The following is a 14,823-nucleotide window of genomic DNA, read 5'->3' as shown; positions in this document are numbered from 1 at the left end:
GCCCGCCTCCAGGACTTCTCCAGGGTGTCACTTATCCTCTGGAACTCCCTGCCCCAAGCCCTCAGACTATCACCTACTCTCCTCTCCTTTAGGCGCACCTTGAAAACCCACCTCTTCAGGGAAGCCTACCCCACCCCCTGCTAACTCGCCGACCTCCTCCACTCTTCCTACCACTCCATCCCCCACAGCTATCTCCTCCTGTGCCACCACCCCCTCCCTCCTAGATTGTAAGCTCGAAAGAGCAGGGCCCTCGATCCCCTCATGTCTTGCATTGTATTGTATTGTTATTGTTCTGTCCCCCTTTGTAATGTACAGCGCTGAACGAACCCATTTGCTGTTACTCCCTCGCCACTCTCAGCCAGTAAGCTAAATCATCATCTATCGATCTTCTTCACCGTCTTCTCCATACTCCAATCTCTTCTCAAATCCCTTTACAACCTCTTTCTCCACCCTTAACCAGTGAGGCCTCACAACATTTTCAAAACCTGCAACACCCTCCGCTACATTAGGCTATCTCCTGCATCCCCCCCCAGATTCTGAATACACTGCTCTGCTTTCTACTAAACATGTGTAGTGACTTCTTGGGAAGGGCCCTATCAGCCCATTTCCACATCATTTCCCCAGCTCTTTTCTCTTCCTTCTGTTATTCATTCTAGCCTCCTCTCCAAATCTCTCCTTTCCTTTTGTAAGTCCTTCTAACTTTTTCCTTTTTTTTTCTCCTTGTTTATTTCCTTTTCACATACTTTCGTCTCCTTCTTCAATATTCAACCCATATACATGACAATCAACAGATTCTCAAATCCCCGGCATCCATTCATTATAATGTGATCTATCGGGACCTTCATATGTTACAACTTACCTTCGCACACCTCTACTGACTCATAAAACCTATCTCCCTCTCTGCCTTCAGTCTGCAGAATTTCTGGTCAGACGTTCATACTAAAGCTATTTCAACTAGCTGATTCCTCAATTTTATTTTCTGTAAATTCTTCAGAGGTATCAAGTATTTGGTAAATTGTTACGCTCAGATTTTCTATGTAAAAATATCTATTTTTGCCTTTCTTGGTTAATATGTCAATATTGTGTTTATGGAAGATATGTTGCCAAGACACATCCTTGGGGGATCTCACCGGCTGAGGTTATGTAGAATTAAAAATCCAATAAAGTTTTTTTTAAAAAAAAAAAAAAACAGCCTGCCTAGGAATACCCACTCCGCCGGACTAACCCACCCAGCAAGGCATTTTATTATTTGCAGAACTCCTCCCAAGAGGCTGAGAGATCATGAGAGCAGCACAGAGATAGGGTGCTGTGATGTTGTCGGGAAGCTATGTAGAGTGCTCTATTAGCCCCCCCCCTACTAGCCATGATCTCCTGCAATGCATCGAGAGAAGCACAGAGACCCAGTGATGACATGTACTATATGTAATAAAAATGAAAGGTTTTTCTAAAAAGTTTAATAAGGGGGCGAGCGAGGAACCAGGGCAGGGTAAAAGAAGATTAAACTTTGCATACGTACAGTGGATATAGAAAAGAATCACTCCCTTTTAAAATAAACACATTTTGTTGCTTTGCATCCTGAAATGAAGACACACAGTTTTTGTTTTATCCAGCTGTATGAACTCAGTTCAACTTATGTCCAAGTGAAAGGTATAACTTCAACATGTCAAAAAAAAAATTTCAACAACAGAATTAGAGTTGGAAAAAGGATCAAAAAAATGAAAGGAACAGTTTGAAAATACATCAGACCTCAATGAGGAAAAATCTCATACTGGATATCTATTCTGATATGGACGGGGTAATGTGTTAGGAACATAAGGATGCCCCATCAGTTTGATGGAAATGAAAATGATCGACCTACAGAGGACTGAATTCAAAGACACCCTGAAAAGCAAAGTGAAAAAATGAAAAAATATGCAGCAGGCGAGTCCATTTGGCTGAAATGTCATTGCAGTAACTCAAAATGGTCCTCAGTAGTTTGTATGGCCCCCATGTGCTTGTATGCATGCCTGACAACATCGGGGGAGGGTCCTAATGAGACCACGGATGGTGTCCTGGGGGATTTCCTCCTAGATCTGGACCAGGGCATCACTGAGCTCCTGGACAGTCTGAGGTGCAACCTGGCGGCATCGGATGGACCAAAACATGATATCCCAGAGGAGTCCTATTGGATTTAGGTCAGGGGAGTGTGGGGGCCACTCAATGGTATCAATTCCTTCATCCTCCAGGAACTGCCTGCATACTCTCACCGCATGAAGCCGGGCATTGCCATGCACCAGGAGGAACCCAGGACCCACTGCACCAGGAGGAACCCAGGACCCACTGCACCAGGAGGAACCCAGGACCCACTGCACCAGTGTAGGGTCTGACAATGGGTCCAAGGATTTCATCCCAATACCTAATGGCAGTCAGGGTGCCATTGTCTAGCCTGTAGATGTCTGTGTGTCCCTCCATGGATATGCCCCCCCAGACCATCACTGACCCACCACCAAAACGGTCATGCTGAACCATGTTACAGGCAGCAGAACGTTCTCCACGGCTTCTCCAGACACTTTCACGTCTGTCACATGTGCTCAGGGGGAACCTGCTCTCATCTGTGAAAAGCACAGGGTGCCAGTGGTGGACCTGCCAATTCTGGTGTTCAATGGCAAATGCCAATCCATCTCTATGGTGCCGGGCAGTGAGCACAGGACCCACTAGAGGACATCGGGCCCTCAGGCCACCCTCGTGAAGTCTGTTTCTGATTGGTCAGAGACATTCACACCAGTGGCCTGCTGGAAGTCATTTTGTAGGGCTCTGGCAGTGCTCATCCTGTTCCTCCTTGCACAAAGGAGCAGATACCAGTCCTGTTGATGGGTTAAGGACCTTTTACAGCCTTGTCCAGCTCTCCTAGAGTAACTGCATGTCTCCTGGAATCTCCTCCATGCTCTTGAGACTGTGCTGGGGGACACAGCAAACCTTCTGGCAATGGTACGTATTGATGTGCCATCCTGCAGGAGTTGGACTGCCTGTGTAACCTCTGTAGGGTCCAGGTATCACCTCATGCTACTGACACTGACCCTAGCTAAATGCAAAACTAGTAAAAAACAGTAAGAAAAGATGTGTAGGTAAAAAAATGTCAGTGGCCTCCACCTGTAAAACCATTCCTGTTTTGTGGGTCGTCTCATTGTTGCCCATCTAGTTCACCTGTTAATCAGTTTCAGCTGCTTTGGTGTTAATTAAATTAACAACCCCCTCTGCTACTTACCTGACCCTATCAATATCCCAGGAGTTTCATTGACTTGATGCTACACTCTGATTAAAAAGTGTTCCTTTAACTTTTATATATATATATGTGTGTGTGTGTGTGTGTGTGTGTGTGTGTGTGTGTGTGTGTGTGTATGTGTATATACACACACACACACATGCTATATTGCAAAAAAAAAAAACCCAGCAAAGCAGGAAGCTTCTTCATAGCACCTATGACTCTTCTATGACCAAGGCTTTCTAGCTAAAACGCATAAGCCTGTGCTTCCATTGTATTTTTAATTAGAGCCAATAAAGTACACTATATTGGCAAACGTATTGGGCCCGCCCTCCAAATCCTTGGATTCAGGTGTTCCAATCACCTCCATGGACACAGGTGTATAAAATCATCACCTAGGCGTGCAAACATTGGTGAAAGAATGGGTCGCTCTCAGGAGCTCAGTGACTCCAAGCGTGGTCCCGTGATAGGTGGCCACCTGGGCAATAAGTCCATCCGTGACATTTCCTGGCTACTAAATATTCCACGCTCAACTGTTAGTGGGATTATAACAAAGTGGAAGCAACTGGGAGCAACAGCAACTCGGCCACCAAGTGGTAGGCCACGTCACATGACAGAGCGGGGTCAGCGCATGCTGAAGCGCACAGTGCGCAGAAGTCGCCAACTGTCTGCAGAGTCAATAGCTAAAGACCTGCAAACTTGGTGTGGCCTTCAGATGAGCCCAACAACAGTGTGTAGAGAGCTTCATGGAATGGGTTTCCATGGCCGAGCAGCTGCATCCAAGCCTTCCATCACCAAGTGCAATGCAAAGCGTCAGATGCCGTGGTGTAAAACACGCCTCCACTGGTCTCTAGAGCAGTGGAGATGTGTTCTCTGGAGTGATCAATCATCCTTCTCTGTCTGGCAATCTGATGGACGTGTCGGGGTTTGGTGGTTGTCAGGAGAACGGTACTTGCGTGACTGCAGTGTGCCAAGTGTAAAGTTTGGTGGAGGGGGGATTATGGTGTGGTGTTGTTTTTCAGGGGTTGGGCTTGGCCCCCTAGTTCCAGTGAAGGGAACTCTTGAGGTGTCAGCTTACCAAGACATTTTACATAATTTCATGCTCCCAACTGTGTGGGAAGAGTTTGGGGATGGTCCCTTCCTGTGACTGCCCACCAGTGCACAAAGCAAGGTCCATAAAGATATGGAGGAGCCAGTTTGGGGTGGAGGAACTTGACTGGCCTGCACAGAGTCCTGACCTCAACCCCATAGAACACCTTTGGGATGAATTAGAGTGGAGACTGTGAGCCAGGCCTCCTCCCCCGACATCAGTGCCTGACCTGACAAATGTGCTTCTGGAAGAATGGTCCAACCTTCCCATAGACACCCTCGTAAACCTTGTGGACGGCCTTCCCAGAAGAGTTGAAGCTGTTATAGCTGCAAAGGGCGGGGCCAACTCAATATTGAACCCTACGGACTAAGATTGGGGGGTCATTAAAGTCCATGTGCGAGGAAAGGGTGGGGCCAACTCAATATTGAACCCTATGGAGTAAGACTGGGGTACCATTAAAGATCACGTGCGTGGAAAGGCAGTTGGCCCAATACTTTTAGCAATATAGTGTGTGATATATATATATATATATATATATATATGCTTTTCTTCATGATCACACAAACATATTTTGGTTATAAAACATACCGCGGAACTTCAAAATGTCAGTTTTAGTCTTTCATTATAGTAAACTGTTCTCCGTGATCTCTCTGCCTCTGCTAAGTAATCGTTCACAAATTGTTGTATTGAGGTCATTGTATTTATTTATGGTGCCTTGAAAATCCCAATCTTTTATGTATAAGTAGTTGCTGATTATTTGGGAGTGTGACACCTCTAGATTGGATTGTCAAACCGGGTTCACTCTCCTTTTTTTTTTTTTTTTTTTGAGTTTTGTTATTCATGTGCGTTTTATTAAAGTAAGATGTCATATGTGGTAAACTCCTCTTTGCCGGTGATATGGAGGATGATGATGACCCCCGTTGTGTCTTTGTAGTGTGCTGGACAGGAGAGGGATATTACAGGAGCCTGTAAGTCTTCCAGGACCATCTGAGCAGGAAAATGTCACCCCTCCGCAAGATTCCGTAAGTTGGTCTAAACTATTTGAATTTCCAAACCGCCTTCCGAAACATGTTATTGCTGAACATTCTGTTGTCAGTATGATGACATATTTTCCACTGAAGTTTTCTGCCAATCACAGATGACTGTATTCTGGAAATGGCGACATTACTTCTGTTCTGTGTCCTCTATGCTCTCTTCCATGCTGCTGGTCTCCAGCTGACCTTTTTCACCTTTTACAGAGGGCTCTTCCACCCGCTTTATTCTCCTTTATTCCCGAATAGATTGTAAGCTCTCCCTCCCATTGTATCCTCCTCTATCTCCTAATAGATTGTAAGCTCTCCCTCTCCCTGTATCCTCCTCTATACTCTAATGGATTGTAAGCTCTTCCACCGTCTGTATCCTCCTCTATACCCTCATAGATTGTAAGCTCTTCCACCCCCTGTATCATTCCTCTATACCCTCATAGATTGTAAGCTCTTCCACCCCCTGTATCCTCCTCTATACCCTAATAGATTGTAAGCTCTTCCACCCCCTGTATCATTCCTCTATACCCTCATAGATTGTAAGCTCTTCCACCCCCTGTATCCTCCTCTATACCCTAATAGATTGTAAGCTCTTCCACCCTCTGTATCCTCCTCTATACCCTAATAGATTGTAAGCTCTTCCACCCATTGTATCCTCCCTTATACCCTATTAGATTGTAAGTTGTTTTACTTTCTGTACCCTCCCTAATAGACTTTGAACTCTTCCACCTTCTGTATGCTCTTTTACACCGTTAATAAATGGTAAGCTCTCCCATCCTCTGTGTTCTCTCTATACCCTAATAGATTGGAAGCTCTTCCACCTTCTGTAGCTCTTTTATACCGTAATGGATCAGTGGTTTCCAAACTGCATCCCTAGGGCTGGATGTGGCCTTTTGCCAACCTTTATTCAGCCTTTGGGGCACTATTTCCTCCCAGTGATATGAGGCACTGTCCCTCCCACTGTCACCAACAGTGGGGCATAATTCCTGCCAGTGACACTAATGATGGCGCATAATTTGTCCCAATAATACCAATGACGGGGCACTATTCCCCCCATGAATACTAATGATGGGGTACTATTCCACAAATGGCAAAGATGGGACACTTTTCCTCCCACTAATACCAATAATGGGGCACTATTCCTCCCACTGATACCAATGATGGGGCACTATTCCTCCTTCTGACACCAATGATGGGGCACTATTCCTCCCACTGACACCAATGGTGGAGCACTATTCCTCCCACTGACACCAATGATGGGGCACTATTCCTCCCACTGACACCAATGATGGGGCACTATTCCTCCCACTAATACCAATGATGGGGCACTATTCCTCCCACTGACACCAATGATGGGGCACTATTCCTCCCACTGATACCAATGATGGGGCACTATTCCTCCCGCTAATACCAATGATGGGGCACTCTTCCTCCTGCTAATACCAATGATGGGGCACTATTCCTCCCAATAATACCAATGATGGGGCACTCTTCCTTCTGCTAATACCAATGATGGGGCACTATTCCTCCCACTGATACCAATGATGGGGCACTATTCCTCCTGCTAATACCAATGATGGGGCACTATGCCTCCCACTGATACCAATGATGGGGCACTATTCCTCCCACTGATACCAATGATGGGGCACTATTCCTCCCACTGATACCAATGATGGGACACTATTCCTCCCACTGATACCAATGATGGGGCACTCTTCCTCCTGCTAATACCAATGATGGGGCACTATTCCTCCCAATAATACCAATGATGGGGCACTCTTCCTTCTGCTAATACCAATGATGGGGCACTATTCCTCCCACTGATACCAATGATGGGGCACTATTCCTCCCACTGATACCAATGATGGGGCACTATTCCTCCCACTGATACCAATGATGGGGCACTATTCCTCCCACTGATACCAATGATGGGGCACTATTCCTCCCACTAATACCAATGATGGGGCATTATTCCCCCCATGAATACTAATGATTGGGTACTATTCCACAAATGGCAATGATAGGGCACTCTTCCTCCTGCTAATACCAATGATGGGGTACTATTCCTACTGCTAATACCAGTGATGGGGCACTATTCATCCCACAAATACCAGTGATGGGGCACTGTTCCTTCTACTAATACCACTGATGGGGTACTCTTCCTTCTGCTAATAAGAATGATTGGGGCTCTATTCCTCCCACTGATACCAATGATGGGACACTATTCCTCCCACTGATACCAATGATGGGGCACTATTCCTCCCACTGATACCAATGATGGGGCACTATTCCTCCCACTGATACCAATGATGGGGCACTATTCCTCCCACTGACACCAATGATGGGGCACTGTTCCTCCCACTGATACCAATGATGGGGCACTATTCCTTCCACTGACACTAATGATGGGACACTATTCCTCCCACTGATACCAATGATGGGGCACTATTCCTCCCCTACTGACCACCAACCCTGAGGCAATGTTTATTCTCACTGGTGCTGGGCCCGATACATTTTCTATCCCCACTGGCCACAATCTGGCCCCCCTGAAGTCTCAAGGTCAGTAAATTGGCCCTTTGTTTGAAAAATTTGGTAGACCCCTGTAATAGAACATTCATTCTTTTAACCTCGATTTGTGGTACTGAATTGTGTCTCTGTTGTCAGCAGGTGGCTGCCATCCCATTGATGCCAACAGAAGCTGAGCAGACCGAGGTTCCCGAGGGACAAACGGAGCCCAACGCTCTAGAAATGACTGTTCAAGTCCCCAAAGACCCGGAAGGAAGTCCGGACACAGAAAAGTAGACGCTCCTAAAGGATTCCTCTGTGAAAACGGAAAGTCGCGTGACGCATTTGTGCAACGACCAGAAAGTGACAGGAGGCCCTACAATTTTTCTTTAGTATTTGCTTGTGTTCATTATGGAGGTGATGTCTTGCGAGATGAAGATTTATCCTTTGTCAGTATAGAAGAGTGCTCAACGAAACAGACTACAGGTGCTAGCCCCAAAAAAATGCCAATGACTCAAATCTGGAGAGAGTGCTACAAAGCGAGAGGCCAGCCCTGCTGGGCCCCTAGTGCAGTGTCTTGTTTTTTTTTTTTGTTTAGTTTTTTTTCTGTTCGGGAGCTGGTTCTTCGGACTTCTATTTACACTCGTATTATGCATTTTCCCGGAACGACGGCGAGAAGCCTGGCAGTCTGTCCATCCAACACCGCTTGCACTGTAGGAGGATAGAACTGGTCTGTCAGTCGGGGTAACAGTGTGTCATATAACTGGCACCTTAATCAGAAATATGCATTGCTTTTTATTTAAAATTGCCATGCCTAAAAAAAAAAAAAAAAAAAAAAAGTGGCTGGAAGGACAAAAACATCCGGCCTTGAACTTTTCTTCTTTTCTTGCATTTTCTCACGGATGTCAAAAAGCAAGTGTTTTAAGTGATGACCATGTGTATTCATCTTATACAAGTCTATCTCTGGGCAAACCATTGGTAAACTGGATTATTTGGCTCTCCAAAAATGCAATCCTCCTAGCACTCCTCCTATCCCCAGTCCCCCTTCCTTCATTTCCCATAATCCTGATACATGAAATAGATGTTTGTTCATGTGCTGTGGATCCATTCTATTCCATATTCAACTCATCCATTATCACGATGTAGGATTTGTGGTCTTGCAGATCTCTGTAGATAGAAGTTGGGCCAGTAGCACCCTGACAACCTTTTTTTTTTTTTTTTCCCCTTTTTGGGGCATTTTGGATCACCTTCATCTAAAGATCGGAAAACGTATTGCTGCTCCAGTTTTTGCATTCCTGTTTTAAGACTGTGTAGGGTGTTTAAATATAATTATTTTTTTTTATAATTTATTGATTGTTCATAAAGTGTTTTCTATTTAATTCATTTTTTTAAATATGATTACCCAGTAGTTGTAGACTGGACATTGGAAGAAAAAAAAAGTGTTCCTACGTTGTACTGTTTGCACCTTTTTGATATTTTTTTTTTTTTTTTCCCCCCTCTTGGATTGAGAAATAAAGTATGATTTTTAATTTCGGGAAGAGGTAACATTTTCCCCCAGTAGTCCTATATAAAATTGTGGCTCGGTTTAGTTGCATAAAAGTTGGGTGGTTTATTTCTCTTTTTTTTTTTTTTTTTTTTTTTTTTCTTTTGTAGGGATGGATAAACAATCGAGCTTGACTTGAGATGTTGAGTAAAAATTGATCAGTTAGGGCTACCTTTTCTTTAATTTAAATTTTTTTAAACCCTGGCATGATAGCTCATTTGACTTTGTGTATTAATTTGAAAAACCTTCAAGAATGTGGACTCCTCTTTGACCTCAAATATTATAATAGTTTGTATTCTGTATAGACTATGTCCATATTTGGAAGCTCAGGGGACTCCTCTTGGACCTCTTTGACTCCTCTTTGACCTAAAATATTATAATAGTTTGTATTCTTTATAGACTATGTCCATATTTGGAAGCACAGTGGACTCCTCTTGGACCTCTTTGACTCCTCTTTGACCTAAAATATTATAATAGTTTGTATTCTGTATAGACTATGTCCATATTTGGAAGCTCAGGGGACTCCTCTTGGACCTCTTTGACTCCTCTTTGACCTAAAATATTATAATAGTTTGTATTCTTTATAGACTATGTCCATATTTGGAAGCACAGTGGACTCCTCTTGGACCTCTTTGACTCCTCTTTGACCTAAAATATTATAATAGTTTGTATTCTGTATAGACTATGTCCATATTTGGAAGCACAGGGGACTCCTCTTGGACCTCTTTGACTCTTCTTTGACCTAAAATATTATAATAGTTTGTATTCTGTATAGACTATGTCCATATTTGGAAGCACAGTGGACTCCTCTTGGACCTCTTTGACTCCTCTTTGACCTAAAATATTATAATAGTTTGTATTCTGTATAGACTATGTCCATATTTGGAAGCTCAGGGGACTCCTCTTGGACCTCTTTGACTCCTCTTTGACCTCAAATATTATAATAGTTTGTATTCTGTATAGACTATGTCCATATTTGGAAGCACAGTGGACTCCTCTTGGACCTCTTTGACTCCTCTTTGACCTAAAATATTATAATAGTTTGTATTCTGTATAGACTATGTCCATATTTGGAAGCACAGGGGACTCCTCTTGGACCTCTTTGACTCCTCTTTGACCTAAAATATTATGTATAGACTATGTCCATATTTGGACACACCGTATGATCCCATTTTATCTTTTGGAAAACCACCAGAATTAATGAATTCTTGGGGGGAAAAAATGTGCTTCTTACAATTTCTCTTTAAGTCTTGATTCGTCCAAATAATACCAAAAATATGGACTTTTTAGTAGATCCTAATAATCCCAAAAACAATTATTTTTATTCTCCTGCTAGTTGTAGCCGCCCACTTTTGAATATATGATCGATTATAATCCAACTTTATGTTGCATAAACCCACCAGAAGTAATTCATTCTTGCTATTAAAAAAAAAAAAAAAAAAAGTGCTTGATAAAATTTTACTAAGTCTTAATCATCCATTTTTTATTTTGTATTTTTTTTTAATCTTTGTGCTAGCTGTAGCCCCCACTTTTCAAGTATATGAGAGACTATGAATTCCATTTTATCTTTGTAAAACCACCAAAATGAATTCTTACTAAAATGTAAATATGGACTTTGTTAGAACCAGTAAGAACTTGTGAATCCTGATAATCCAAAAAGGTTTTTTTTTTTTGTTTTTTTGGTATCTTTGGGATAATTGTAGCTCCCCTTGTAGCTCCCCATGTTGTAGCTTTGGATATATGGTTGATTATGATTCCATTTTTTAACCAAAAGCAATTCTTTGTTACAAAAAAAATGTGCTTGATTAAAACTTTTCGGTAAATCGTAATCATCCCTTTTTTTAATCTTTCTTTTTGTGCCAATTGTAGCCCACTTTTTTTGGCTATATGATAGAATCTTAAAAAATGTGCTTGATAAAATTTCAGTAAATCTTAATCATCCAAATTTACTTTTTTTTTATCTTGGTGCTTAGCCCTCGCCTTTTGGATATGTAAGATTATTTCCTATTTTATTTTGCGTAAACCCATAAAAATAAATACATTCTTCCTAAAAAGGAAATATGTGCTTGTTAGAACTTCGCAATAAGTATCAATCATCAAAAATAGTTTTTGCTAGTTTGCTAGCCCACCTACTTTTAGATACATGATCCAAAACCTTTTGGATTGTTAGGATTTACTGAGAAGTTCTAACAAGCCCGTTTTTTTTTTTTGTTTTTTTTTTTGTAGTAAGAGTGAATTAATTCTGGTGGTGTTACAAACATAAAATGGGATCGTATTCTATCATAGAACCAAAAGTGGGGGCTAAAACTAGCAAAGAGGTAAAATACAATATAGATGATTAAGACTTATTAAAATAAAAAAAAAAAAAAAAAAGTTCAGTAGGTCTTAATCATCCATATTTTATTTTACCTTTGTGCTAGTTTTAGCCCCCCACTTTTAGATATATGGTAGAATATGATCCCATTTGTTTGTAAAACCACCAGAATGAATCCACTCTTAGATTAAAAAACGAAAAAACTTTTTGGATCTTTTTTTTTTTTTTTTTTGTGTTTGATAATTATTGCTTCTACTTTTGGATATATGATAGATATATATGGTATTATGATCCTATTTTACCTTGCCTAAAACCACCAAAAGTAATTCATTCTTAAAAAAAAAAAAAAAAAAAATGTGCTCGATTAAACTTCTCAGTTAGTTTTAATCATCCAAATAAAGTTTTTCTTTTATTTTTGGTCTAGTTGTAGTCCCCACCTTGTGACTATATGGTAGAATATAATCCAATACTATATTTCATAAAACCCCCAGAATTCATTCTAAAAAAGAAAATATGGGCTTGTTAAACCTTTTTGGTAAATCTCAATAATCCAAAGTTTTTTTTTTTTGTTGTTTTTTTTTTCAATCTCTGTGTTCATTGTAGCTCCCCATGTTTGGACGTATGATGGATTATGATCCTATTTTATTTTGCCTAAAACCACCGGAATTCTTTCTTCCTTCAGTATTTTTTAATCAACCATTTTTTTTTTTTTTAATCTTCATGCTAGTTGTAGCTCCCCTGTTTTTGGATTTATGTGAATTATGATCCCATTTTATCTTGCGTAAAGCCACCAGAATTCATTCTTACAAAAAGGAAAAAAAATGCGCTTGATAAAAAGTCTCAGTAAGTTTTAGTCATTGAAAATTTTTTTCAAAATTTTCTTTCTCTTTGTGCTAGTTGTACTATATGATCCCATTTTAGTTGAATAAGAAATAAATATATAGATAGATATATTTGTTTATTATCTTACAAGTCTTAATCCATCCAGAAAGTTTTTTTTTTTGCCAATCTTTGCACTGAAAACACTGGAATGAATTAATTCTTACTTAAAAAAAATGTTTTAAATTTATTTTGTGCTAGTTGTAGCCCCTACTTATGAATATTTGATAGAACGCGGTCTCATTTTATCATGCACAATACCAACTAGAATGAATCAATTCTCTTTAAAAAGAAACTATGGGCTTGTTAGAATTTCTTAGCGAATTTTAACCATCTAAAAAAATTTTTGATCTTTTGTCATAGTTGTAGCTACCCACTTGTCCTTTCGAAAGAGGTACATCAAAAGTGGGAACTCCTAAGCGGATTGTAAAAAGTGATGCCTGGCTCAGGTAACTCTCTGCATGACCATGACCCAAAGGTTTCTCTACCTGGTGGCAGTATTTTTCGGGTTGAATAGAGGTAGAGATTAGTCGCTAATTCCTTAATTGGATACATATTGATGGGACATAACAAACCATCAGCGTGTAGAGGATAGTTCCATTTCTAATCCTGGGCCATGGGTAGGGCGGCACCATCTCTAATCCTGGTCCACGGGTAGGACGGCACCATTTCTAATTCTGGTCCATGGGTAGGACGGCACCATTTCTAATCCTGGTCCATGGGTAGGACGGCACCATTTCTAATCTTGGTCCACGGGTAGGACGGCACCATTTCTAATCCTGGTCCTTGGGTAGGACGGCACCATTTCTAATCCTGGTCCATGGGTAGGACGGCACCATTTCTAATTCTGGTCCATGGGTAGGGCGGCACCATTTCTAATCCTGGTCCACGGGTAGGACGGCACCATTTCTAATCCTGGTCCACGGGTAGGACGGCACCATTTCTAATCTTGGTCCACGGGTAGGACGGCACCATTTCTAATCCTGGTCCTTGGGCAGGACGGCACCATTTCTAATTCTGGGCCATGGGTAGGGCGGCACCATTTCTAATCCTGGGCCATGGGTAGAACGGCACCATTTCTAATCCTGGGCCATGGGTAGGGCGGCACCATTTCTAATCCTGGTCCACGGGTAGGACGGCACCATTTCTAATCTTGGTCCAGGGGCAGGACGGCACCATTTCTAATTCTGGGCCACGGGTAGGGCGGCACCATTTCTAATCCTGGGCCATGGGTAGGGCGGCACCATTTCTAATCCTGGGCCATGGGTAGGGCGGCACCATTTCTAATCCTGGGCCATGGGTAGGGCGGCACCATTTCTAATCCTGGGCCATGGGTAGGGCGGCACCATTTCTAATCCTGGGCCATGGGTAGGGCGGCACCATTTCTAATTCTGGTCCATGGGTAGGACGGCACCATTTCTAATCATGGTTCATGGGTAGGGCGGCACCATTCTTCAAACTCATATTGGAAAGGTCAGTCTTCGAGGTTGACTATAAGAACATCCTTCTTTTATAATCCATATTTTGACTTCAGATATAATTAAAATGAATAAACGTTCAAGCAATCTATAATATATTACCTGAACAAGGGACAAAAGTGTCCTGCAAGACTTTGTTGCCTGTTAGTCAGAAGTATTGTTTTTTTTTTTTGTTTTGTTTTTTAATGTCTCAGGTATTTTGTTCCGTGAGTTGACACCGAACCTTTTGTGGAGCACTTTTGTTAAATTCAGGTTTTTCCACACCACGCGCCCTGGGGCGAGGTGACTATGCGTCATGAGCTGCATCGAGTGCTTCCCATATCCCCTCTCCTTGTCCACCACAATCATGATGTCCCGAATGGATAAGGGCTTTGTATGACTATCGATCCTTTGCGTTCTTGTACTCTTCACCCACTGCAAAAATTGCTACTTGCGTTAATTCTCAAAGCGATTAAGTGAACCTATGATAGCGGTGAAAGCTATTTTATTGACTAAATAAAGAAAATAGCCATAAGGAAACGTGTTCCGGGTGACTGCTTATTTTCAAATGTCGATCATTTTGGCGTTTCTGATGTGTTGATGAAGACCATGGTATCCAGCTTGGGCTGATGGAAGGTGGGGGGAATTGAAACATGTTTGACACCCGGAAAGAAGGTAACGTTGTAAACTTCTATATTAAGGTATTAAGGCTCGTTTACACTTTCTTCAAAATGTGGAATTGGGCATGCTTTTTTTTTTTTTTTTAAAGCTC

The 14,823-nt window shown here is 41.9% G+C and overlaps 1 protein-coding gene across 2 annotated transcripts in view; it reads left to right on the top strand.

Moving 5' to 3' along the window:
* ZDHHC9 (zDHHC palmitoyltransferase 9) overlaps positions 1–14,591 on the top strand; it is a 60,220-nt gene extending 45,629 nt beyond the window's left edge. Inside the window, exons 8-9 of one of the 2 annotated variants that reach the window (XM_089664247.1) lie at positions 5,266–5,353; positions 8,021–14,591. In XM_089664247.1, coding sequence (XP_089520373.1) covers positions 5,266–5,353; positions 8,021–8,155 — 223 coding nt within the window. In that variant the 3' untranslated portion in view covers positions 8,156–14,591. Of the gene's footprint in view, positions 1–5,265; positions 5,354–8,017 lie in introns of both variants that reach the window. The other variant, XM_089664246.1, reaches the window with a different exon arrangement.
* The last annotated feature ends 232 nt before the right edge of the window (positions 14,592–14,823 follow it).

Source organism: Staurois parvus, unplaced genomic scaffold, assembly GCF_062004578.1.
Source record: "Staurois parvus isolate SC_StPar_1 unplaced genomic scaffold, SC_StPar_1.0 ptg001867l, whole genome shotgun sequence".
Lineage (NCBI taxonomy): Eukaryota > Metazoa > Chordata > Amphibia > Anura > Ranidae > Staurois > Staurois parvus.
The sequence above is the reverse complement of the archived record's forward strand: the minus strand, read 5'-3'. Positions and strand labels throughout refer to the sequence as shown.